At 39.7% G+C, this 27,874-nt stretch overlaps 1 protein-coding gene across 1 annotated transcript in view; it reads right to left on the minus strand.

Annotated features, from left to right (window-relative positions):
- HDAC8 (histone deacetylase 8) overlaps positions 1–27,264 on the minus strand; it is a 171,792-nt gene extending 144,528 nt beyond the window's left edge. The window contains exons 1-4 of the mRNA XM_049767414.1: positions 27,092–27,264; positions 26,540–26,592; positions 21,964–22,094; positions 20,475–20,616 (exon numbers count right to left, since the gene is read on the minus strand). Of these exons, the coding sequence (XP_049623371.1) occupies positions 20,475–20,616; positions 21,964–22,094; positions 26,540–26,592; positions 27,092–27,202 (437 nt within the window). The 5' untranslated portion in view covers positions 27,203–27,264. The remainder of the gene's footprint in view (positions 1–20,474; positions 20,617–21,963; positions 22,095–26,539; positions 26,593–27,091) is intronic.
- Between the last annotated feature and the right edge of the window lie 610 nt (positions 27,265–27,874).

Below are 27,874 nucleotides of genomic sequence, written 5' to 3' on the forward strand. Positions count from 1 at the left end.
TATTTAATTCTACAACTGGCGCTTGAACTGTGATTTGAATCCTGGACCCAAGAAAACAGCGAATATGGTGAGATTTCTGCTACTCTGTTTGATTTTGGCTCTTTTCAGATGGAGTCAGCCCAAAGGGTTTGGCCACGTGAAGCCATGTTCAAAGATGGCCGTGACCCCTTCTAGGGGCAAAAATATCAGTAAAACAGGGGAGTTGAAAACTTGTATCACTCCCATCCAAGACTCAGGACTGAAACTTTGTTGCCGAAAATCCTTTTTCCAAAAACCTCGGCCTCCTCAGATACTGATGGAGGGCCTTAATTGGAAAAGGTTCAGAAAGAAAAAGCTTCTACAAGCGGACTGATTTTCTGAGAACAACCTTCGGCTTGAATTTGAATTTCGACTTTGGAAATTTCGGACTGGACTTTTAGAACTCTGAACGTCCAAAAGCCCCCTGCAAAAAGCTGTGGCCTCGGAACCTGCTTGCAAAGTGCCGCCCAGAGGGGAGAAAAGGCAGCTGCAATCAGCCAAGAACTCCTGGCCCTATGGCAGAAAAACGGCGAAAAGCTTCTAAGCAGCCCAGAAGCGGCAACGCCTGCGGCTCGGCTCGGCTAAGCCATCCGGAGGGGAGAAAAGGCAGCTGTAATCAACCAAGAACTCCGGCCCTGTAGTAGAAAAGCGGTGAAAAGTGCCTAATCCACCCAAAGCGGTGAGCCTGGGATCCACCCTCAGATCACAAAGGTGAAATGGCGCGAGCGAACCGGCTGCAGAACCTGAAACCACATGGTCAACAACAGCGCAAGCAAACCGTCTGCGGGGCCTGGAACTATGGAAATAAACCACGTGGTGAGAACAGCGTGGGACAAATTAATCATCTGGACTTATGATTTTAGGTGTAGGGACTAAGTGGGTAGTCATATATTTTACTCATAGTTGGTGATGGGATAAGTTTTAGTTAGTTAGTGGTTTAAAAAAAGGGAGTAATAACAGTTTAGCCCATTTAAAGATCTGATTTCTAACCACCTGCATCTTTGTCTTAATTAGTCATTTTCTTTATAATTCAAATGTGTTTTGTTTTCCATAGCTAATATTTTCAATTGCAAAATGTTTTACTGTGTGTATTTTAATGTACTTAGTCTGTTTTTCAAATGTATGTTATGCATTTATGCTGTAGTACTTGTGTGTAGGGAAGGTTAATAGGAACAGAAAGTTCCCCCAATATAGTTTAAAAGTATAGAACATGAAAGTTCCGGAATAGTGCTTGGTAGAAAAGCATTAAGAAAATTTTAAGTTACAGGTGTATAGTATATTTTGCAGAAATGTTATGTTTTTGAAAAGGGCTGGTATGTTAATTTTTACTTTATTACGTTGCTGCATGAAAATATTAACCCACCTTTGGCTAAAGGTGGAGTTAGGATTACATAAGGTTCTTTTATATTTCAGAGAAGGGGGAGATGAAGCCTCACCCCACCCTTTCTCCCTAGGTAACTTGACCTTACCTGCAAGACCCCGCCCATTCCTGGGAGGGGTCTTGGAAAAGGTAGATAAAGCCTTTGACCCAGGGGATTAGGGTGCTCTGGCCTTTTGGGTCTGCCCTTTTGGTTTTTGGTAAGCTAGGAGGTGAAAGGGAAAATGGCTAAAAGGAGTTAAGACGCAGGGCTAGCTAAGAATGGCTGAATGCTTGAAAGGTTATGATATAGGCCACAAACATGTGGTGAATAGGGCATGAATAAAGTTGATGCTTCCTGATGCCTGTCTCTGGATGAGTCTGATTCCACCGTTCACCTAAACCTGGGACCCGCCAGCTGAGTGGGGGTTGCGGAGCCACGTGGCCTGGGATGGCATCCACTTCCATCCACCACCATCGTTAATTATTTAATTCTACACCAGAGGAGTATGGCCATAAAGCAAAGCTGCTGTGTGCATCTTTTAATCAATGAACACCACTACAACATGTAGAAAAATCCACAATACAAGCTTGACAATGAAGAAACAACACACCAACACCAGGCATAAAGACTAGAATGGCAACTATGATGACCCAAAAATGCCAACTACCTCTTAGTCTCTCAGATATAGAGTTTATAGAAGAAATATGGAGAATGTTCATAGAACTCAAAGAAAACACAGATCGAGTTGAACAGAACACAAATAAGAATCAAGAGGATATGAAGATAGAAATTAGAAAATTCCAAACTGAAATAACAGGTCTTAAATACTCAGCAGACTAATTGAAAATCTCAATGGGAAGCTTCTCAAAAAGGTAACAGTAGCTGAGGATAGAGTCAGTGAGCTGGAAGATGAGATGCATAATAATTCCATACATCAGAAGAGATTGGAAAAAAGACTTAAAGCAAATGATTGGACAATGGAAAACTACACAAAGAATATGAACAGATGAAAATAGAGTCCTTGATAAATTCAACAGAAAGAACATAAGAATCATTGGAGTCCCAGAGAGCCAGGAAGAAACTCCCCAGGAAGACTCAGCAATCAAGAATATCATTGAAGGGCCGGGCGGTGGCGCTAAAGGTAAGGTGCCTGCCTTGCCTGCGCTAGCCTTGGACGGACCGCGGTTCGATCCCCCGGTGTCCCATATGGTCCCCCAAGCCAGGAGCAACTTCTGAGCGCATAGCCAGGAGTAACCCCTAAGCGTTACCGGGTGTGGCCCAAAAACCAAAAAAAAAAAAAAAAAAAAAAAAAAAAAGAATATCATTGAAGAGAAACTCCCAGAAATAAAGACTTCATGCAACCAAATTCTGCATGCCAGAAGAGTATCACCTAAAAGAGATCTGAAGAAAAGCACTGCAAGACACATCCTAGTCACAATGAAGAAACTCACAGATAGGGATAGAATACTGAAAGTAGCAAGATAAAAAGGGGAAATTGCATTCAAAGGAGCACCCTTAATATTTACAAGGAATCTGTCACAAGAAACCCTCAAGGCCAGAAGGCAGTGATGGAGCATTGTGACAAAATTCAATTAAATGAATGATTTGCCTAGAATACTGCCCCCAGTCAGACTCACTTTCAGGTTTGAAGGAAGTATATATAGCTTCACAGATAAACAACAGCTCAGAAACTTTATAGACTCAAAAAAAGCCTTAAAAGAAAAATGGAAAGGTCTACTTTAAAACAAGAAAAACTAACAGACACAGAAAAAAAAACTTCTACATAAAGATGGCATTAAATCCCATGGCAATTATTTCTCTCAAGATCAATGGACTAAATGCACCAGTAAAGAGACACAGAGTGGCTAAATGGATCAAAAACTGAATCCAATAAATAGTCAGAATAAACATAGATTCAAAATCAAAGATTGGAGGAAAATCGTCCTCCAAAAAACACCTAAAATAGCTGGAGTGGCCATACTAATTTATATGACACAAACTTTAGACTCAGAAAAGTTGTAAGGGACAAAGACTGAAATTTTGTACTATTTAAGGGATATGTACAACAGGAGAAATCATAAACATATACTCACCCAATGAGGGTAGAGCAAAATATTTAATACAATTGTGGTGGGAAACCTCAACACTGCCCTGTCACCCCTTGATAGATCAAGCAAATTGAAACCCAACAGAAATATACTAGCTCTGAAAGGAAAAATGGGAAAAAGTGGACAAGTGTATTATATATATACACACACACATATACATATACATATAGCACTCATTCCTAGAAAACTGGATACATATACTATTCCAATGTACATGGGTCATTCTCCAAGATAGAACACATGTTGGTCCATAAAACATACCTCCATAAGATAAAGAGGAAGAAATCATGCATTTATCTTCGCTGATACAAGGCACTGGAATTAGACGTGAATTACAAAGGGACACAGAAAAAAACCTTAACACCTGAAAAGTAAACAGCTTACTACTGAACAACTAATGGGTAAAGATGAAATTAAAGAGGAAATCAAAACATTCCTGAAAATTGACAATGAAGAAACAAATTATCAGAATGTATGGAATAACAAAAGCGTTACTGAGAGGGAATTTTATAGTGTCGCAAGCACACATAAGGAAGGAAGAATGGGGTCTACATGAATAACTTAATGGCACAGCTTATAAAAATAGAAAATGATCAACAAAAGGAACCAAAAATAGGTAAGCAGAAGGAAATAACAAAGCTTAGAGCAAAACTCAATGAAGTGGAAATCAATAAAACGACCCATAGAATCAACAAAAGCAAATGTTGGCTCTTTGAAAGAATAAACAAGATTGATAAAAACACTGGCAAATCTCATAAAGAAAGGGAGAGAGAGAAACTTGGTAAACCAACTTAGAAATGAAAAGGGGGAGATCACTGCAGATACTGCAGAGAATCAAAGGGTAATCAGAGACTATTTTGAAAAACTATGCCACGAAACATGAGAACCTGGAAGAAATGGATAAATTCTTCGAATCTTATAACATTCCACAGTTGAATAAGGATGAGTTAGCATATCCAAACAGCCCCTCACTGTGAGGATATTAAAATGGTAATCAAAAGTCTTCCGGAAAAACAAAAGCCCAGGCCCAGATGGGTTCACTAATTAATTATTTCAAACCGTTCAAAGGAACTACTATCATTCATTGTCAGGCTCTTTCATGGAATTGAAGAAACAGAAACACTTCCAAATAGTTTTTAGGAAGCTAACATCTCCTTGATACCAAAACCAGAGAGAGATGCTGCCAAAAAAGAAAATTACAAACCAGTATCCCTGATGAACACAGATGCAAAGATCCTCAACAATATTCTGGCAAATAGAACCCAATGCTTCATCAAGTAGGTCATTCACCACAACCAAGTAGGGTTTATTCCAGGAACGCAAGGATATTTTAACATCCACAAATCAATCAACAAAATATACCATATCAATAAAAAGAAAAAGAAAAACAAAAATCATAATATCAACACCTATTCTTGATAAAAAAAAACCCTTATCAAGATGGTAATGAAAGGAACTTTTCTCAATATAGTCAAGGCCATCGACGACAAGTCAAGATAAATATTCTCAATAGAGATAAATTAAAAGACTTTCCTCAAAAATCTGGTACAAGACAAGGCTGCCCTCTCTTACCACTCCCATTCAACATAGTACTAGAAGTACTTGCTCTAGCGATTAGGCAAGAAAAAGATATCAAGGGCATTTAGATAGGTAAGGAAGAAGTCAAGCTCTCACTGCATATGGCATGATATAATATTTAGAAATTGCTAAAGACCCTGCCAAAAAGCTTCTAGAAATAATAGATTCACATAACAAAGTGGCAGGCTACAAAATTAACATGCAAAAATCAATGGTCTTCTTATACACCAATAATGATAGAGAAGAAATGGACATTAAAAAATCCCATTCACATTAGTGCCACATAAACTCAAATATCTTGGAGTGAACTTAAAGAGGTGAAGAACCTATACAAAGAACACTACAAAAGTCTGCTTCAAGAAATAAGAGAGGACACAAGAAAATGAAGACACATAAACTGCTCATGAACTGGCAGGATTAATATTAAAATGGCAATATTCCCCAAAGCATTGTACAGATTGAATGCAATCCCTCTAAAGATACCCATGACATTCTTCAAAGAAGTGAATCACACACTCCTGAAATTCACTAGGAAAAATAAACACCCACAAATAGCTAAAGCAACCCTTGTGAAAAGGAATATGGGAGGCATTACTTTACCAAACTTTAAATTGTATTACAAAACAATAGTTATTAAAATAGCACAGTTTTGGAATAAAGACAGATCATCAGATCAGTGAAATAGTCTTGAGTATTCAAAAAATGTTCCCCAGGTGTACAGACAACTCATCTTTGATAAAGGGACAGGAAATGCAAAATAGAGAAAGGAAAGTCTCTTCAACAAGTGGTGTTGGAAAAACTGGTTAGTCACTTGCAAAAAAAACAAAAAACAAAAAACTCAGACCCCCATCTAACACCATGCACAAAGATCAAATCCAAATGGATTAAAAACCTTGATATCAGGCCTGAAACCATAAGGTATATAGAACAACACGTAGGCAAAACAATACATGACATTGAGACTAAAGGCATCTTCAAGGAGGAAAAAGCACTTTTCAAATAAGTGGAAGCAGAGATAAATAGATGGGACTATATTAAATTGAGAAGCTTCTGTACCTCAAAGGAAATAGTGCCTAGGATACAAAAGCCACCCACAGAATGGGAGATACTATTCACCCTATACCTTTCAAACAAGGGGCTAATATCGAAAGTATACAAGGTACTGACAGAACTTAACAAGAAAAAAATCTAACCCCATCAAATAATGAGGAGAAGAAATGAATAGACACTTCCTCAAAGAAGAATGAACAGACACTTTGTCAAAGAAGAAATAAAAATTGTCAAAAGACACATGAAAAAATGCTCCCCAACATTAATCATCAGGGAGATGCAAATCAAAACAACTATGAGGTATCATCTCACACCACAGAAACTGGCACACATCACAAAGAACAAGAACAAGAACAATCAGTTTGGCGGGGATGTGGAGAGAAAGAAACTCTCATTCACTGCTGGTGGAAATGCCATCTAGTCCAGCCTTTATGGAAAACAATATGGAGAGTCTTCAAAAAACTGGAAATTAAGCTCCCATATGATCCAGCTATACCACTCCTAGGGATATACCCTAGGAATACAAAAATACAATTCAAAAATCTCTTCCTCCACCTATATACATTGCAGAGCTGTTTATAATAGCCAGACTCTGGAAACAACCAAGATGCCCTTTAACAGATGATTGGCTTAAGAAACTATGGTACATATTCACAATGGAACATTATGCAACCATCAGGAGAGATGAAATCATAAAATTTTCCTGTAAGTGGAGGTACAAGGACTCTATTATGCTGAGTGAAATAGGTCAGAGGGAGAGCGATAGACACAAATATTATCACTCATCTATGAGTTTTAAGAAAAATTAAAGACATTATTGTAATAAGGCCCAGAGACAATAGATTTACGGGAAGGAAGGACCAGCTCACAATCTGAAGCTCACCATGAAGAGTGGTGAATGCGCTTAGGATAATAGTTACACTAACAACTATCATGACAATGTTAAAGATGAGAGAAGTAGAATGCTTGTCTTGAATACAGATAGGGGTGGGGGAGGAGGGTGGCATTGGTGGTGGGAATGTTGCACTGGTGAAGGGGGTATTCTGTTTATGACTGAAACCCAACTACAATCATGTCTGTAATCATGGTGCTTAAAGATTTAAAAAAAATAAAAAATAAATTAAAAAAAGAATGAATAAGGGTTTATGTTGGGTTTTAACATGTGAAAATGAATTTTTATTTTTTAGATTTATTTCGCAAGTGTAGGAAAGAAGAATTTGTTGCTATAGTCAATACACTAAAGGTATTTCCAGCCAAAGTAAGGCTATACTTTGTTAAAAAGTTAAACAAATTTTGTTTTAAATAGATTATTTATAATAACTCAGGGTAATAATATGATTAAATAAGCAATGCCAAAAATCAAGTAAAAATTTAATAACCAAAGCACTCCATATTGAGACGTATTCATTATATCATGTTTTTATCTATTTGAACACTTCAGCACTGTTTAAATGATGAAATAAATGCAATTACAGGCATAAGTAATATCAGGTTTAAGCATATGGTTAGCTGTTGAGTATTAAATCCAGGTTAGCATTTTGTTTCTCAATGTTTTGAGTGATAAATTTATTGTATTTTACCCCCCCGCCACTAAATTAATTGTGTTCTTATTGGAATATATCACAACCTGATTTTAAAGGAATATAACATTTTGCGAAGAAAAATCTGAATTCATTGTGAAGTCATCTATAGTATTCTGTTCATACAAAGATGGTTGTGCATATATTTATATAAGTTTTGTATTCTCATTTTAACCATGTCATAGATTTTAATATGAACTTAAAATGTAAATAAATTTTCCAAAAAAGTTATACCAAGTACCCTATCAGATCACAATGCAGCAGAGATCAAGATTAAAGATAAAAAGAAACTGTTGAGAAAATCTAACATCTGGAGATTAAATAACAGGCTACTTAACAGCACCTGGATCAAAGAGGAAATCACAGAACAAGTAAAAAGATTCCTTAAGACAAATGACAATGATGAAACAAATTATCAACATCTATGGGACAGAGCAAAAGGAGAGATGGGGGAAACTCAAAGCACTACAGGCCTACATTAGGAAAAATGAAAATGTCAAAATCAACAGCCTAAAGGGACACCTTAAGAGTCTGGATTAACAGTAGCAAAGAAACACAACACAGGTAGATGTAAAAGAAATAATAAAAACTAGATCAGAAATAAACAACATAGAAACAGAGAAAACAATACAGAGAATCAATGAGACCAGGAGCTGTTTTTTCAAAAGAATAAATAAGACAGACAACACTCTGGCAAGACTCACAAAGAAAAAAGGTATAATAAATAAATCAGATCACAAATGAAATGGGAGAGACTACAACAGAACCTCAAGAAATCCAAGACATCATGAAAGCTGTTATGAACAACTGTACTCAGTTAAGTTAGGGAACCCACATGAAATTGACAGATTCCTGGAAAAATATCCTCTACTCAGACTTAAAAGGAGAAAGTAGAAAGCCTAACCAGTCCAAATCAAATTGAATAAAATTGAAACAGTAATTAAGAAACTCCTCAAGAATAAAAATCCAGGATCAGATGGTTTTACAGGTGAATTTTATCAAACATTCAGAGAATTACCACTACTGATTTTCATGCTCTTCTTAAACATTGAAAAGACAGGAATCTTCCCTAATTTCTTAAAGGAGGCTAATATCACACTCATTCCCAAAGCATTGACCTGTGCAGATACAAGATCTCTAGATACAGATACATCCTTTAGATGTCATAGCTATCACTCAGTCACCTTTGACAAGTAGAGATTGTACCTCTATTCCTTACTGTGGAATATCTTCATTTGCCTATGGGTATGGGTCAGACTTAGTAGTAAGTTTGGGTTTGACATGAATTATCAAAACAATCTGAGCTAATGTCTACCTACATCACCTGAGTGTCTATCTGTTCTGCAAATGCCAGCATGCAATGAGTGAGAGAAGCAAGTGATATAGATATGCCCTCTATAGGTGAAGGCAGGGTTCTGCTTTGCAGTTGATATAATGTAGCTGGCACAGAATCCAGGGCTCCTATTTTCATACAGTTATCTATTTGGGAATGAAGGTTTAAACCACAAATGGCTACTCCAGGTGGTGCTCAAGAAACCATATTGGTTCTGGGGATCAAACCTGGGTTCACCACATACAAGGTGAGAGCCTAATTCCCCTAATACCTCTCTAGCCCCACAGTTACCTATTTATTTGTAAAGGCTGGGGCAGAGTCATAGTGGAAGGAGGATGGGCCAAGGCTGTTTGGTTAACAGTTATCACGTACCGAGCACTTTGGTGAAACTGAACTGTAGGACAATCCTGTCCTTGTATAAGGAAACAGAACTCTTGTCAATACAGAGCTAGTACATTTGAACCTAATAGCAAGGTCACTAAGAGCTGGAGCTCTAGTTCTGTGTTCTTGGCAACTTGGCTTTAAAATGCTTTTATATACTGCCCCCAGGTGGAAGTCCAAGGAACCAACAAGCATTCTAGGAAAAGTTTCTCCCTTTGTAGGGGGGAAGCCTGACGCAGGGAACACATCTGCACTGAGCCCATGCTTCTAGGGGAGAGGCTGAAATATCAAGAGACAATAGGGCAGAAAGAGTTGTGGGAGGAATATGAGCATAACTGAGCTTGACATATAAGTCTAAAATGGAACATCATGCAGATAAAGGAAAATATTGGGAAGCTGAGCTGCAAAGTGAACAGTGAACGGGTTAAGAAACAGTAAGAGGCAGGGATGTGAAACAGCTGCTCAAAGTATTTAAACAAGATGTAATCTGGATAAATTCCAGGTGTTTTGTTGTTCTGTTTCTTTGGGGGGGGTTATACACCATAGTAGTGCTCAGGTACTCCTGATAAGCTTGAGGTACTGGGGAACAAGATAAGCAATCTACTTGCTATACTATCCCTCTGGCCAACCTTAAAAAACTCTGGAAGGTAGAAAAGTCACTTCCTGTGCTGGGTTTTAATATCTCCCAGTACATTTCTACATGGATAGAGTGAGTCCTGTTTATGGAAATTTAGGTGGGGCATGATGATGTCCTGAGACTGGTTATAAAAGCAAGATCTAGGGCCAGATAGTGAGTATGGTGATTGCTTCACATATGGTTGGCCTGGATTCAATCCTTAGGACCTCCTACAGTTCCTCAGCCCTGCCAGGAGTAATCCCTGAGCATTGCTAGGCATGCTCCCACACTTCCCCAAAATAAGGAAAAGTAGAAAAATACACTGCAAAGACTCAGAGGCTTGTGAGCAAGCAGTGAAAGATGGCATGAGTTATTTCACTGAGAAAGCAGAACCCAGCAGGTAGAGAATCTTAACAGTTCACCAGTACTCAAACCAGGTATATTTGCTGTTCTATACTGCTGAATTATTTAGGTCTGGCTTTAAAAGGCATGGTTCTCTGTGGGGTCCCGTTTACTCCTTTATTTGTTATTTGTGTATCCTCAAAGAGCTCCCAGAATGACAAGTTGATTCCCATCCCCTTCTCCCCTTTTGTGAGGAGATCTTGGTAATATTTATCTGCAGCAAATAATCCACACAGACAAGAGGGTTAAGGGGGTAAATGGTTGGGCGGAGTCCTTTGTCAGCCTGCTGCTAGCTCCAAAAAAAGACCTCAAGCCAGCCAGCAAACTCTCCAAAAGACCCCCGAACACCTCGCTCCCAAACTCTTTATTTCGCTTTCAACAGCGCCCCCACCTGGAAGGTCAAGGTGGGACAAAAGGCAAAGTATAATCTTATGGAAATGTTTTCATATACAACAGTTCTCCTCTTCCAGAATAAGTTATCTAATTCTCTTATGCCTCTGAGACTTTCCTCCATTTCACATCTTTCTATTTCCTATCTAGGAGAAATGCATCTAATATTTCTCTGCTCTAAATTTTTAAAAACTCTTAAACAGAACTAATTTTGTAGAGAAGGATCTTCAGTGGACAGGGTGCTTGCCTTGCATTAGGCCAACCTAGGTCCAATCCCCAGTACTACATATGGGTACTACTACCCATAAACCCACAAGGTTTATGATACCTAGAAGAGTTAGGAGTAAGTGCTGAGCACTGCAGGGTATGCCCACCCTCCCTCTCATCCTCAACACCTCCCTCCCACAAATAAATGAAACAAATTCAACAAGGCACTTTTTAATTCTTACTTTCCTTTCACTCTCCTTTTCTTTTTTCCTCATCCAGACCTTTGATGGGATTCAGATTCCTTTTCCATTCTTTATCTTAGTTCCTACACACCCCTCATAAGAAATCCCATCTCTCTCCAGAAAGCTTTTATGGCAAGCTTGAATGACACTTCGAAACCTGTCAGGATTGACTCATCCACAGCATGTGACCCCCATGAGAGCACTTTTCTAAACTCTCCTACTAGCTGGGCCCTAGAGAGACACTATAGTGGGTAGGGTTCCTGTCATAAAAACAGCCCAGCAATGTACCCTCAGCAGAGTCAGGAATAAGTCCTAAGCAAAGCCATGTATGGCACAAAGTAAATAGATAAGCTGTTCTACTCTCTTAAGATTCTCTGGTCCCTTTCTCTTTTGATTATCTACTTATCTAAATTCACTGTAACATTTCTTCTACTTGCCCATCAGAAATTGCTGTTCCCTGAGGTTCTCAGCTCTTTCTTTTTCTCCTCCTTCTCTGCCATATGTAATTCCATACATATTCATGCTTTGCAGTATCAGTTTACTTGCTGGCAACATATTTTTGCCTGCAGTTTCAGATCACACCATCATTTCTAAATCTGGGTATTCACTTTCCCTGGAAATTGTCTTTACATTGTCTTTACACTTTACATTGTGTATGGGGTTAAATACACATATTGAAGGGTCAGGTTGCTTGCATCTACATCTCAAGTAGGGCTGAGCAAGTTAAGTCTCTTTATTTCCATGTATAAAAGAGACTAAAAATATTATCCACTTTTGGTGTAAAAGGGTTCTGGGCTATACCTGGCTGTGCTTAGGACTTACACCTGGTTCTATGAGCGCAAGGATCACTCATAGTGAGGAATAGGGGACAACATATGATTCAGGGTATTAAATCCAGGTCAGCTGCATCTCAGTATCCACTTCTTACTATGAGGGTATATACTAAAAATGTATGAGGTAGTATCTAGTAAGTGTTCAACATAAGTAAGTTCAACATTTTAGCAACTGCAATTAATTCTTGCTTGGGATGTCAGTCAAGTAAGCTAGAATCTAGAATTATTTGCCTCATCCTTCGTTTCCTCTTACATCTGCTCATTTATTAATACTTGAGTTTCTATCTTAAACTGTTTCAAATGAGCCTTTACTATTCTCTGTTCTCCAATGTTACTGCTTTAATTTTGGGTACTTATCAGTGAGTTTGGCTGTTGATATCCTATTATATACCACCTTAACTCCCAGTTCACCACAATGGCAGTAATTTTCCTAAACCACAAATTTAAATCATATTATTTTATAATATAACTTTTCACTGTTGTCCAATTTCCCATAGCATTTTCTTAAAGTGTGCCCCAGAATCCCTTCTAGAGTTTAAGGGTGTATGTTCAAGGCACTACTATGTACCTTCTGTATAAGATCTCTGAGATCTAGAAATCTGCATTATTACATTGGTTGATTCTGATATAAAAGGAGTACTTTAAGACTCTTGCTAATTTTTTCTAACTCATTCTATCATTATACATTCCCTCCCCTCCCTCCCTCCCTCCCTCTCCCCGTCCCTCCCTCTATCCGCCCCTCCCTCCCTTCCTTCCTCCCTCCCTTCCTCCCTCCCTCCCTCCCTCCCTCCCTCCATCTCTTCCTTCCTTCCTTCCTTCCTTCCTTCCTTCCTTCCTTCCTTCCTTCCTTCCTTCCTTCCTTCCTTCCTTCCTTCCTTCCTTCCTTCCTTCCTTCCTTCCTTCCTTCTCCCTCCCTCCCTTTTGTTTTTGGGTTACATCCAGTGGTACCTAGAAGTCACTTCCAGTGGTGGCCTGAAAATAGAGTCGTGTCCAGGATTAAACTAAAGGGTCATGCATGTGCTTCAGGACTTTACACTATCTCCTGCTCTTAGTTTTTTCCTCTCTTTTTCTCCTTATGTTCGTCTTTACTTTTTATCTTCCATCCTTTCTTCCTCTTTTCCTCTGTACTTTCTCCTTCCCTCCTTGCCTTCCATACTCAATGGCATTGGGGAGTGAGTTTAGGGCAAGTAACAGAATAGTTGTCCCAGTTGTGCACACCTGATGACTTGTCTAGGCCAGTGGTCTGGTACTTATAAGCCATGAGAGTTTCACTCAGGATTCTCAGGACATGCTCAGGACTTGTGGTAGTCACATGTGCTCTGCCTCACCATGCGAGTTATCACTTCAGCCTCTCATTATCCTCAATTTGCAAACACAAGCATTTGCCCTTGTAAAATGCCCTTCACCCTCTTGTCTCACCAGCATACTCATTTTTGTCCTTTTAAGTCTTCCTCATGATCTCTTACTTGAATATCTTACTTTACTTCTCTATAACATTATTTAGCAACCATTTTCTCATTATTGCTCCCTCAACCAAGAATATTTATAGATTTTTTTCCATTTTTTTTGGAGGACCACAAGCCCTTATAATATCTAGATTATTTTTTTCTCTTTCCCCTAAAATAACCTTTTTGCTACTTTGCAGAGAGGTAAAGGCTTTTGTTGCAAATGCAAGCTCTACAACTGAATTAGCCAAACTTATTTTGCCTGATGACCCCTTTTCAGAAAAAAGTTACTCAGTACCCACCCTCAAATCTGCATTTTTTTTGGTTTTGGGGCCACACACTGTGATGTTCAGGAGTTACTCCTGGCTAATCGTTCAGAAATCACTCCTGGCTAGGGGGATCATATGGGACGCCGGGGATTGAACCAGGTCCATCCTGGATCTGCTGTGTGCAAGGCACCCTACCACTGTGCTTTCATGCTGGCCCCCTCAAATCTGCATTTTCAAGGGAAGAAATGGAAATCTAATTTTTTTTTGGGGGGGGGGTTTGGGCCACACTCGGCGGTGCTCAGGGGTTACTCCTGGCTGTCTGCTCAGAAATAGCTCCTGGCAGGCACGGGGGACCATATGGGACACCGGGATTCGAACCAACCACCTTTGGTCCTGGATCGGCTGCTTGCAAGGCAAACACCGCTGTGCTATCTTCCCGGGCCCCAGAAATCTAATATTTAAGGGAACAGATCTATCTTTTATATTTTAATTAAAAAATCTGGAGGGTCACATTCAGCAGCGCTCAGGGCTTACTCCTGGCTATATACTAAACTAAAGGATCAATCATGGTGGTGCTCAGAAAATTATATGGATGCAAGGAATCCAACCCAGGTTGGCTGGATGCAAGGTAAATGGCCTAACCATAATATCCCTTTAGTCCATGTCTGAAATTATAAGGGAACAACCCAGTTGCATCTCTGGTTCTTACTATACACTTCATATCATGCATAAACCCTAGCAAGGCAATATCTCCCTCCCACTTTGGTAAAACAATTAGATTGATTTTTTGTGATAATTATTTTCTGATTCTTTTCCAATCTCTCTGATCATTTCTTTTCAAGACTCCTTTCTTACACTGAACCTGAAAACAATGACCTTCCACAAGGTTCAGCTCTTGTTTTTTTCTTATATTATTCTACAATACTTTCTTTGTGGTTCTATCTACATTTTTGCTTAAATTAGTCACCATGTTTGAACCAGGTCAGCTTCATAGATTCACTCTTTTCTTGAATGAGATGTAAACCTAGCTGTGAATATGGCTACACTGGCCCAGGTAGGAGAAAGCTGGCTATCTCCAGAAGATGGTAGGCCACACCCCCATTCTGCCAAAGCCACACTTGCTGTCTCCATCATCCACAATCACCATTTCCCTGATGGCCCTTTGTTATCACTGATCTGCTAAGATTCCATGTGGTGAGATCAATCTGACCACACTTCAGGTATGCCAGCTTTAGGGCTGATATCACCAAGGCTTTTTGGAGCTAGTGTGGGCACCCTCCCCCCTCCCCCCCCCCCCCCCCGCTATCTTCCTTCTTTTAGGAAGTCTGGCAGTTGAGTGCATAACCCTAAAAGTCATAGTCTCAGTAATAGCACTTTGAATTTCTGGACAACTTCATTTGTTTGATACTGTCATCCCTAAAGAAACACCCTAATTTAATAGAATGGGCAGCTAACAACACGACCTTATCAAACCTTCTCCCATTTTACTAATGACTTACTGGAGATACAATAATTTTCACAAATGTGCTTGCTACTGTGCTTTTTTCCTTCCTTCCTTCCTTCCTTCCTTCCTTCCTTCCTTCCTTCCTTCCTTCCTTCCTTCCTTCCTTCCTTCCTTCCTTCCTTCCTTCCTTCTCTCCCTCCCTCCCTCCCTCCCTCCCTCCCTCCCTCCCTCCCTCCCTCCCTCCCTCTCTCTCTTTCTTTCTTTCCTATTTTATTTTTTTCCTTTTTTCATTAACTTTGCTTTCACTTATCTGGACTTATCTGGAAACAAATGATTAAGATCAACTATGTCAACTATGTAATGTACTTTCCTTAAATAAATAAATTTTTAAAATTTATCACCCATTATGGTGTTGACTCTTAAATCTACATCTTCCATGTAGATGATTTGACTGAACTGTAGACAAATACAGTCCACAGACTGACAGTGTTGCATATCTTCGAGTTTGTTAGATATGCAGGTCCTGATATTTAATACCACATCTCCTCTTCATTTTAACAGATATCCTAGTTATTTCAAAAGCATATCAAAGTTTAAAAATCCTGAATTTATTACTAGCTCTCTAACAGGTATATTTTTGTTTTGGTTTTGGGACAAACCTACCTGTGCTTACTCTTAGCTTTGTGCTCAGAGATCACTCTTAGCAGAATTTGAGTAACTTAAAGTGTACCAGGGATCAAATTTAGGTCTCCTGCATGCAAGGCCAGCATCCTATCAACTGTACTATCACTCCAGATCCAGGCCTTTAATCTTTAATAACAGAAAAGCTAACAAAAGGCAATTTGTTTTTCTCTACTTTTTTTTTTTTTTTGGTTTTTGGGCCACACCCGGCGGTGCTCAGGGGTTACTCCTGGCTGTCTGCTCAGAAATAGCTCCTGGCAGGCACGAGAGACCATATGGGACACCGGGATTCGAACCAACCACCTTAGGTCCTGGATCGGCTGCTTGCAAAGCAACTACCACTGTGCTATCTCTCCGGGCCCGTTTTTCTCTACTTTTTAAGGCCACATAAATCTGATTACTAAATTCTGGAACTTCGCTCATTGCTTAACAAGTAGATTCTAATAGTTTGCCTTCTGTCAATTAGATGAAAATAAGTCCATGTTATGACCTCAACTTGCATAAACTGATATTGTGCTCAAAGGTTTTGTTTTTTAAAATTATTTTTTTATTTTGGGGCCACACCTGCCGGTACTCAGGAGTTATTCCTGGCTCTGCACTCAGAAATTGCTCCTGGCAGGCTCAGGGGGCATATGAGATGCCGGGGATCAAACCTGGGTCTGTCCTGGGTCGGGGGCATGCAAGGCAAACTCCCTATTGCTGTGCTATCACTTCGACCCCTTTTTAAAATAAATTTTTACTTGAAACACCATGAGATAGTTATAAAGTTGTCGATGATTGTCAGTTATTCAATGTCCAACAAACATCCCTTCTTTAGATATGCTCAAGGTTTTTTTTGTTTGTTTGTTTTGTTTGTTTTTTTTGTTTTTGGGTCACACCCAGCAGTGCTCAGGGGGTTACTCCTGGTTCTACGCTCAGAAATCGCTCCCAGCAGGATCAGAGGACCATATGGGATGCCGGGATTCAAACCACTGACCTTATGCATGCAAGGCAAACACCTGACCTCCATGCTATCTCTCCTCAAGGATTTTTTCTTTTTTTTTTTGGTCTTTTTTCTCCTCAAGGTTTTTAATATGGAAAATAATGCACTATTTTCTCTTGACTCAGAGCAGAGAAGAATAGTTAGGTCATGGATAATGGTATAAATAATTGGTTAGTGCCTTCAATTGGCAACTGTCTTCATTTTACTCGTATGTCACAGATAAATTTAGAGATTAAAGGGGCCAGAGAGATAGCACAGTGGTAGTGTTTGCCTTGCACACAGCCAATCCAGGACAGACAGTGGTACGAATCCCGGCATTCCATCTGGTCCCCAGAGCCTGCCAGGAGCAATTTCTGAGTGCGGAGGCAGAAATAACCCTGAGCACCACCGGGTGTGACCCAAAAACAGAAAAAAAACTAGAGATTGAAAACTCCTTCTTCTGGGGCCGAAGCTATTACAAAATGAATTTGCCTTGCACACAGCCAACCTAGATTTAATCCTCTGCATCCCATATGATCTCCTAAGTACTGCCAGAAATGACTCTTGAACACAGAACCAGGAGTAATCCCAGAGCACCACCAGGTGTGGCTATTTGAACCATTAACGTAAAATACAAAAAGAACTTTTATTCCAATTCCAAGGATCACCAAAGTATAGCGGTTTCCAAGTTCTATCATCATTAAATGATACATTACTCTCAATTGCTACTTTCCTTAGAAACTGCATAAATTAACCTTTCTTGATTCTTCAAATCCATTCTCATCAATTCTCCATTTGTTTGAAATCCGTCACTTATTTCAAGAACTATCTCTAAAATTTACCTCTTTCAAGATTCCCCAAATTAATTTTTCCTTACTAAATTTCTTTACTGCAAATATATGTATATAAGTATATAATCAGTGATGTGGTCCTCCAATTATTCTATTTTTAATAATGTTTCTAGACTAAGTATATGACTCCCTGGAATTTAAAAAAGCTAAAAAGCAGTCCAAAAATCATCAAGTTTTATCTTAAACTTAATCTATTTTCCTGATTAAGAAAGGCCTAGACCTTCGCCCTAGCTTGGGGGGTGCTGGGAACCTTGGTAGGCCCCCAGCCATCCCTTCTTCTGCCCCTGCCTCCAGGCCTTCCCTGGGTGCCAACCCAGGTGGCCAGAAAAGGTGGGTGTCAGGTGGTCCCTCCTGGAGGGGCTCCCAAACTTTCCCCGCCCTTCCCCCAGCACTAGGGTAGGAAGAGCACAGGTAGGAGGGCAGGCAGATTCTGGCTTCCGGTTCTCTACCGAATCCTTTCGAGGCTAGCTCTAGCCGGCATGGGGTTTGGGGAGACCCCAGGTCGAAGGCCTTCTCCTTAGCTTGGGGGTGCTGGGAGCCTTGGTAGGCCCCGCAGCCATCCCCTCTTCTGCCCCTGGCCTCCAGGCCTTCCCTGGGTGCCAGCCCAGGCGGCCAGAAATGGTGGGTCCTAACTTGGGGTGTGCTGAGATTTGCTCGGTTGCCCTAAGGTAGTCACTGACAATTTCTTACCAGCCTACATGTTCAAAATTGCATGGGGGCTAGTGTCCTTGTGCGCACAGTATATATTAATAGTATTCCCTATCCTTAAGGTATATTTTGTGTATGCAGAATGTCCATTTTGTATTCTGCCCTTTCACATACTCCTACAAAAGCTCATTTTTACTCCTTAACTCTCTTACCCCCAACCATCAGTACCACACATTTACCCTTTTTAACTTCAGTACTGCACAGTCCTAATCACAGACCAAAGTGGTGCACTGGATTTAACACCCCCCCCAACTATTTCAAAAGACATAAAATGGACACGTATATCTTTTGAACATTTTATGTGTATTTTCTGACAGCTATAACTCTTACTAAATATTCTCTTATACAGTGATGAATTTCCCCACTTTTTATCTTTTCTTCTCTTTGTGAGCTGTTCAATAAGGAATTTTGGTGAAAGAGTCCCTCAGTTTAATGCTTATCTTTAAACCACGTCATGGGGATTGTTGGACTTGTTCTTGCGGCCCCCATATGCGCCGATAACATCACGTGGCATTGTTCCTTGATTGCATAAGCACCTTAAAATGGAAAAATGCTATACATACAAATAAGTTCTTATCTAATAGAGATAGGAACACACAAATCTTGTAGTGCAATGGGAGCTTACACCCTGAACATTGACATAATGATCTGGCACAGGCCTCAGAAGAATGGGCATTCTCCATTCACCCCTGAACCAGGAAAGCTATCTACGAAATATCCAAGGTTGTTTATAACATCATCTGGAAGCAATCCTCTACCAGGGAAGACCCTACCGCTGCTCTGAGATAGACCTTCTCAAAAGAGACTTTCCTTAACACTAAGAAGACTTGACAACAACTACGACCTGCTTACAGGACAGGGCTCTCTGCATTACCCTTTGATTGTGAGGTGAAACTAGAGGATGCCCCACACTGTCCTGACTTCAGTGTAGGATATGCAGATTCCAGGATCTTTAATACAGAAACATGATACAACAACAGAGACTGTGTGAAAAATAAAAGTGCATTGATACTACAGACAATGACTTAGATTGGACAAACTAGTTTGCCTGGAACCTAGAGTTGGTCTTATGCCAGGAAACTTCAGGGTTAGGGTCTCCTTGTATTTAGGCCAAGGCTTTTCCTTTCCATGTCCCTCATATTTGGTGGGCCTATGAAAACAATAATTGCCACTCTAACACTGTTTTTACTGTGCTTCTTTGACTCCAATTCTTAAAAAAAAACCACTTAAACTTTTGAGGTTAACTTAAACTAATATGCATGTGCATGGAAATGTAAAAAAATACTATGCCTTCAATGCTTAAGGTGTTACATAAATTTTATGGCTTTAGATTGCTTTGTGTACTGCTAAGAAATATTATAATGTACTACAATCTGGGGACTTGAGGGACAAAGTAATTTTACATGGGTTCTGTTTTCTTTTTCTTTTTTTTTTTTTGTTTTTTGGTTTTTCGGCGGTGCTCAGGGATTACTCCTGGCTGTCTGCTCAGAAATAGCTCCTGGCAGGCATGGGAAACCATATGGGACACTGGGATTTGAACCAACCACCTTTGGTCCTGGATTGGCCGCTTGCAAGGCAAACACTGCTGTGCTATCTTTCCGGGCCCTGTTTTATTTTTCTTAATGTTCTTTGGCTGAAAGTTCAAAATTAAGGGACTTCTGAGAAATTCTGTTTATGGGTGATTGTCCTTCCACTGTAACTATACCTTATCCTCTTTCTTTGCATCTTTGTTCTCATAATTAAAAAAAAGAAAGGCCTAGAGATATTAATTTGTCCATGTCAGTTAGTTAAATTAACAAAATTAGGCATAGAGCTCAGGTGTCTTGACTTTTAATATTGAAATTTACACTGTATTCTGCCACCTTCTATTTCATTTTTGTGTCTTCACAATACCAAGAAAGTATACCTATATACACAAGTCTCTCAATAAATGACCGTACAATAAGCCTAAGAAAGTAAATAAGGAAGAAACCAACTCAAGGAAAGATATGGGAAGCATGAAAGGCATTTTCTTACTTCTTTGCATGATGCCACCCTCCAGACCAGTTGATGGCGACTTGACACATTCCATCAATCAGGCATTGGGCAGCTGTGACTGTAGCCCCTGCTACAGCTGCTGCATAGTCAAAAATTCCTTCAGTGGCTGGACAATCATAACCTTAAGGAAAATATCAGATGATCTTGTTAAAAAATTAACCGTAGAAAGAGGAAGAGTGATATAATTTATAAAAACCAACTGGTCTCTCATCAACAAAGGTTTGAACTGCATGGCCCACACATTAGTGGATTTTCTTGTAAATAAACATTGGAAATTATAGTATACAGCATAATATAGCACTGTAAATGTTTTCCTTATGGTTTTCATCATAATTTTTTTTTGGTTTTTTGGGCCACACCCGTTTGATGCTCAGGGGTTACTCCTGGCTAAGAGCTCAGAAATCACCCCTGGCTTGGTGGGACCATATGGGACGCCAGGGGATCGAACCGTGGTCTGTTCCTTGGCTAGCACTTGCAAGGCAGACACTTTACCTCTAGCGCCACCTCGCCGGCCCCACATCATTACATTTTCTTTGCTCTACCATACTTTATTAAAAGACCATAGAAAATAACATATGTATCAGGAAATAATTATTTATTGACTGGTTTTGTTATGGGTAAGTCTAGTCAAAAGCAGGTTATTAGAAATTAGGTTTGGGGAAAGTCAAAAGTTATGCATAGATTTTCTATTGAATGAGGTTTGGAGGGATTTGATAAACATTAATTCTGAGTTTTTCAAGAATCAAGTTCAAGAGACATTTGTTTTCTTAGTCACCATCTTTCTGCTTACAGTCCTTAAATTTTTTGGTATTTTCTAATTAAGAAAAGCCATGGAGGTGCCTTTTGTCATGCTAATGAGGTGACTTTAAATAAAAAGTACCACCTAAGTAAGGAGGATAGTTGTCAGGGAAGCCACCCAGAGGTGGCAACTCTCAGACATTCCTTGAGACCTCCAGAGAAGGAAAAATGGTTGGAGAGAGAGTTCAGTTGTTAAAAATAGGCAATGATTTAATTAATGAAGCTAATATAAAGAAACTTCCAAAAACAAAACAAAAAGCAAAAAGGAGGTTTTAGCAAACTTCCAAGTTGGAGAGGGCAAGATGAGGTTAGAAGAGTGGTGCATGTACATGGTCTCCACTCCTTTTCCTTAAGCCTTGCCTTGTCTATCTCTTCCATCAGCTGTTCATGAATTATGTACATATACTTTCATACCAATCCAATCATCTGCAATTTGGATTTTCATGACTAGAAGATTTTCCTCCAAATAATCATTTAGTTTTGCACAATTCATATATTTGGTTTGATTACTGAGTGAGAGATCTGTGCCTAAACCATGATATTAAAATCGTGCTTACCAAATTTGGAAACAGTATTGAACACCAATAGGATTGTTATTTTAAAAATAAAGTGACTGCAATGTATAAATAAAGGGGATCCAACTCTCATCTTTGCATGGTAATGACTTTACCTAGCCCATATTCTATGGAGTCTGGATGATCGTCGTCTCCTTCTTGGCTGACTTTCTGGAGATGCTGCAAATAGGCATCAGTATGGAAGGTGGCCATGTCCTCCATGGAGGCCACTTTGGGTTTAACTATTCTAATAACAGAGAACAGAGAGAAATAAATGAGTCAAACCCACAGAATACTGGGAGGTACAGCCAGTCATATGAGTAGAAAATATAACTCTCCACTTCAGATTTCAGTAGACTTTAGTAATAAATACATCCAATTCCAAAATTTTTATAGTATGAAATTCTTTATTTTCTTTATGGGATCTCCTCATATTTTCTAAATAATAGTATTTTTATTTAAAAAACACATTTTTTCCATCAGTAGTCAAATATAGACTTGTTTACATTTATGGTAATATACCAAAAAGAAAAAGAAGGAATGAGAGGATAGATTTTTTCCTTAAGTTTATAAAGAGATCAAAATTAGTATATTTAATTTAAATAATCAGGTACTGAGCAAATTTTACTTAGTAAGTTACAATTTTTATGACAAACCAGTAGATAGATGTATTTTAATTTGAATCAGCTCCTAGTTGAACCATATAAACATTTTCAACTGTACTTATATTTTAATAGCCATAATAGCTATGTTATACCCATTTTAATAAAATAGCTTTATTTTATTTTTATTTTTTGGGGGGAATCACACCGAGCAGCACTCAGGGGATACTCCTAGCTCTATGATCAGAAATTGCTTCTGGCAGGCTCAGGGGACCATATGAGATGCTGGAATTCAAACCACTGACTTTCTGCATGCAAGGCAAACGCCTTACCTCCATGCTATCTCTCCAGCCCCAAATAGCTTTATTTTAAGAGTAATGAATGGGGGATACAGCAGAGATGCTTAGTGTTTACTTCCTCAGATAACTCACTCCTGGCATTGTTGGGGAACTGTATGTGGAACCAGAGATCAATACAGGGTTGGCTGCATAAAAAGCCTTAATCCCTGAGCTATTTCACAGTCTCAGTCATGAAGTTTGAATTAGGAGCCAGAGGACTATATTCTTTTTCAAGTTTGCATTGCCAGCTCTACCTTGGGTGTTCTGATTGTTATGTATCCACATCTATGATGTTGCAAAATTTTTTAAGCTTGTATGAAGCTTAAATAGTAATATGTATGAAATGTTTCATGCTATCATCATTTTTGATATTAAAGTTAAAAATGTTTTATGGGGCCGGAGAGATAGCATGGAGGTAAGGCATTTGCCTTTCATGCAGAAGGGGTGATTTCTGAGCATAGAGCCAGGAGTAACCCCTGAGCGCTGCCGGGTGTGACTCAAAAACTAAAAAAAAAAAGTTTACAGTTAGTCCTTCATGTCTATTATTGAGAGGAAGAGGAGAAAGGCAAAAAGTTAGCTCTTAATCAACTCCCCACAAGAGGCACACAATAAGAATGATTTGTAAAATACAAAGCACTAAACTAACAACAAAATTTACCACCTATAACGTTTAGATGCCTATTTACCATTTCCTCTTCCTTTGCCTCTACTATTCTGTAAGGCACCAATGGGTTGTCTGTGGACTTTCTAATAGTCCACCTAAAAGCCTATCAAAAAGGCAGAAGTCAGCCTCACCTCACAGCTACAGAATTTGTATTTGTTTGTCTATTTGTGTGACACACTCAATTATATTCAAGGAATACTCCTTCTCTGTGCTCGGGAATCAGTCCTGGTGGTGCTCAGGGGAACATATGCCATGCTGGGGATTAAATATTGATGGGTCATATAAAAAAGAAAGCACTTTACCTGATTTTTCCTCCAGATTTTGTAATTTAACAAAATAATTAATAGGCTTATTCCAGTTAAAGGAGGAGTTACTTAGGTGACAAGAAGACAGTAGTGGACTGTTATATTCCTGAATGGAAAAATGGCCATGCATTTGCTATGAACTAATACAACTATAGAGCCTCAAAAATCAATGTTAAATTCAAGGCTCCTTGCTTCTTCAAGATAATTTGTGTACACCCTCAGATGTGATAAATCTGCCTGTTAAAATAAAAAGCTTTCGATTTTCTTCAGAACCATGTTTCAAAGGTCTAGCATCCTTCTTGAATTCATGTAACTACAGAAAGACTCCATACTTAACAGAAAGTGCACTAGATAGTTTTTCTTTGCTTTGATTTCTAACTAATTGCAAAGCTACTTTTTGAAATATTTACTAGCTTTAACAAGAGGCATGCCATTTTTTATTAAATATATTTTTTATTTAAGTAACATGATCATATTTGGGTTACAGTCATAACCAGAACACCCCCCTTCACCAGTGCAACATTACCCCCCCTCCCCTTCCCATCCCCTGCCTGTATTCGAGACAGGCATTCTACTTCAGTAATTTGTTTTTAAGTTCAGTAAGTTGTATTTTTTTCCTTAAAGGATAAGAGTAAAAAAATATAGTAAAGGTGTGATAGTGGCAATCGCCATTGTTTGCATAGGTCCAGAAAAATGGAGAAAATGGAAAAAAAATCCTTGACCCAATTACAAAAAGGCCTCACCCCAGAAGTTTATTGGCATAAGACAGCCATTTTTATATTTACCAGAATACGGGTCAAAATAGTTGAAAAATATTTCCTAAAAGAGTTATTCAACTGGAGACCAAAGGTAGCATAGGTTTAAGGCACGCACTTGTCTTGCACATAGCTGATCCCAGGTTTAATCCCCAGCACAAAACATGGTCCCCTAGCATCTCCAGGAATGATCCGTAAGCAAAAAGGCAGGAATAAGCCCTGAACACTACTGGGTATGGTCCATCTCTCTCCAAAAGAAAGTAATTTCAGCAAAGAACTTTATTAATTAATAATTTATTTTATTCATAACATAAAAATTGAAAACTATTACACTATCTGCACTACCTGAAAGATTAGCAAAGTAGGAAACACTAGCTGGTACAGACACCTATTTGTCTTGTACAAAATGAAAATGTTATAAATAATCATACAAGTGTCAACTATTTATTTACAGTAACAAACTCATTAAAAGGGGGTGCGGAGCAGTGGTGCAAGCAGTAAGGTGTCTGCCTTGCCCTCGCTAGCCTAGGGCTGAACTCGGTTCAATCTCCTGGCGTCCCACATGGTCCCCCAAGCCAGGAGCGATTTCTGAGCACATAGCTGGGAGTAACCCCTGAGTGTCACCATGTGTGGCTCAAAAGCAAAACAAAACAAAACAAAAAACAAACAAACAACAACTGTTGTGTATGTAAATATTTTGGGGGATTACTATGTTGCTCACCCTAAACTGATTAGGTGATTGTGCCCTACCCTAGGGTGTGACCTGGCATTCTGCCCCCACCATAGGGTAGGACCTGATTCTGCTTCCACCATTGGTTGGTATCTGATCCCACCATTGGGTGGGACCTGATTCTGGAGTATAAAAACAGGAGTCTGTGGAAGGCCGGGAGCTTTTGGCTGGCTGGAACTGAATCTGAGTCTTTGGACTTCAGTTTTGTCCATCCGAATAAAGCAAATATTTCCACGAGCCTGATTGTCTGCGAGCTGTTTACCCGCCGTTTCACCTCAGAACCGTGGGCTAGACAGGGTGGCAGACGCGTGCTCCGAGCTGGAAGAAAAGGGCCTCATTCTCCATCCCACCATCAGTCAACCTCTTCAGGGGCTGACCTGCTACAAACAACAACAAAAAGAACAAGCACTTGGCTTTCTTTGAGTGCTGACCCGGTTGTGAAAGTTTTCTTTGGTCTTAATCATCTCCAGTGTAGAGAAGGTAGTGGTGGTGGTTTTTGAGGTGATAACTTAAAGAGCTTTGTACTAATATGCCTTAAACTTTTTTTTTTTATTTTGAACCACTCCTGGTGACGCTCAGGGGTTACTCCTGGCTATGCGCTCCTGGCTTGGGGACCATGTGGAACGCTGAGGATCGAACTCAGGTCCGTCCTTGGTCGGCTGCGAGCAAGGCAAATGCAATACCGCTGCGCTATGACTCCTGCCCCTGCCTTAAACTCTTGACTTCTGTCTCTGGCACCACATTCTTCCCTCCATCATTGCTGGGCCGGAGCACTTAACCATTAATAAAGGAAAGTAAGTTTTGAAATGAATACTTTACACTTACAGTAGCCCTTTAGCTTTTAAGCATGTTCTGCCAAATCCTTCAAAGTTTGGAGATAGCAAAGTGTTTTAAAGTCTTAAAACCAAACCCACAGACCACACCCTCAGATCAAATTTGAGGGTAAGAGAGGGACAACCTTCAGAACCCCCAGATGAAAAGATTTAATCCCCTTTCCTGATTTTAGTATTTTCAAACTACTCAGCGCAAAATCTCCACAAAGCACTGACCCACCACCACTTTCCCCTTGACAATAAAGTCCCATTTTTCTTGGTTCTTAACTGCTTCAAACACTTCTTTCAAATGTTCCTAATTCAAGCCGGCTTTTCATTGTTTTAGGAGTAGATTACAATGTAACAAATGGCTAAATAATAAAGGGCCATTATCCCCCAGATTAGATTAGATTCACAGTGAAGCAGGATATTAAAAACAGGAATGCCTGTGTTCTGTAATATTTGTGGGAGGAGCAAGCAACTTACCTCATTTGCTTATGCAGCGCATATGCTTCAATCAAAGAATGTACCATACTGGCCTGAAAACATCAGCAAAAGAAAAAAAAAGCCATAAATAGTCTTTAAGTCAGCGAGCACCATCCTCAATAAAAGTTACTTTTAGTGGTCCCTCTTCAGTGTATTGTAACAGCTACTAACCACTCTAGATACAATATACAAAGTATCCACATCGCTAAAAAGTCCCTGGCTTTAGGAAGTGATGGAACTCTTCTGCAGTTTCTTCTCCACGACTTCCGAGATTTATAGTAGAAAATCCTAAGAGTGGATTCCTCGTAAAGAAATTCTTCTCCGTGCCATCCCCTCCCCCGCACCTCCACCCCCACCACTTTTTGTTTTGGATCCCGGGAGATAAAAGCCGCGCTCTCCAGACCAGAAGGAAACACTTCCTCCCTCACCAGGTACAGCTGCCCAAATCTGTCATGAAGATTTCCCCAGTCCAGTGACCGTTAGGCTTCCGAATGCCCTTAAATCGACCGTCCCCCTTTCCTCCCACCACGATCTTTCATCCCAACCTCTTACCCTTTTAGGGACTTTGGCCAGGGAGTCGCACATGCAGATATACTCAGGACTGTAGATGTAAACAGGGGTTAGGAAATGCCCACGATCCGCGGGTTCCTCTGTCTCTTCCATCTTCTCTGGCAAATGTTCCGAAGCCACCACCGTCAGGATCCGGCTTTTTTCCGACTCAGCCTGGGCTCCGGTTCCTGCGGTTCCTCCTGTTCGGCTGCAGGTGTGCTCCCTGATCAACATTCCCTCTGACTCTTGCTTTGAGATTAAAGAGAGACGCTCCAATTGGAAGCGTGCAAGATGTTCCTAGCCTAGAAACCCTTCATTTAGTGACCATAGCTCAAAACACAGGAGGCCGTAAAATATTAAAACCCCCACATACTAGACCATTAGAATAGATTTTTTTTTAAAGGCAGAAATGAGCTAAGTTAAATCTAACCCTCCTTGTTGCCCTACGGCGCCATTTGAAATGAGGTCAGACCAGCTTCAGAGCATGCTGGGAGTTGTAGTTTTGAGGGGCCTGGAACAGCGGAAGAGCCACAGTTAATTACAAAAATAGCCTCGGCTTTTAATTTTAGCGCTCAAAGACAAAAAAGCACACTCAGCTTTTTATAAATTGCATCAAACACCCATATACACATGTAAAGATAGACCAAAGTTATTCACCATGAGCCCACCAACAACCAGCTCTGTCAGTCAGGCTCTTTTGGTGGGGGGAACTAATTGTACAAAAGGTTTGAAAACTTTGCATAGTTAATTCCATGCCAAACTTTAGATAATTGTTTTTCATCGTTA

Source organism: Suncus etruscus, chromosome X, assembly GCF_024139225.1.
Source record: "Suncus etruscus isolate mSunEtr1 chromosome X, mSunEtr1.pri.cur, whole genome shotgun sequence".
NCBI classification, from domain to species: domain Eukaryota; kingdom Metazoa; phylum Chordata; class Mammalia; order Eulipotyphla; family Soricidae; genus Suncus; species Suncus etruscus.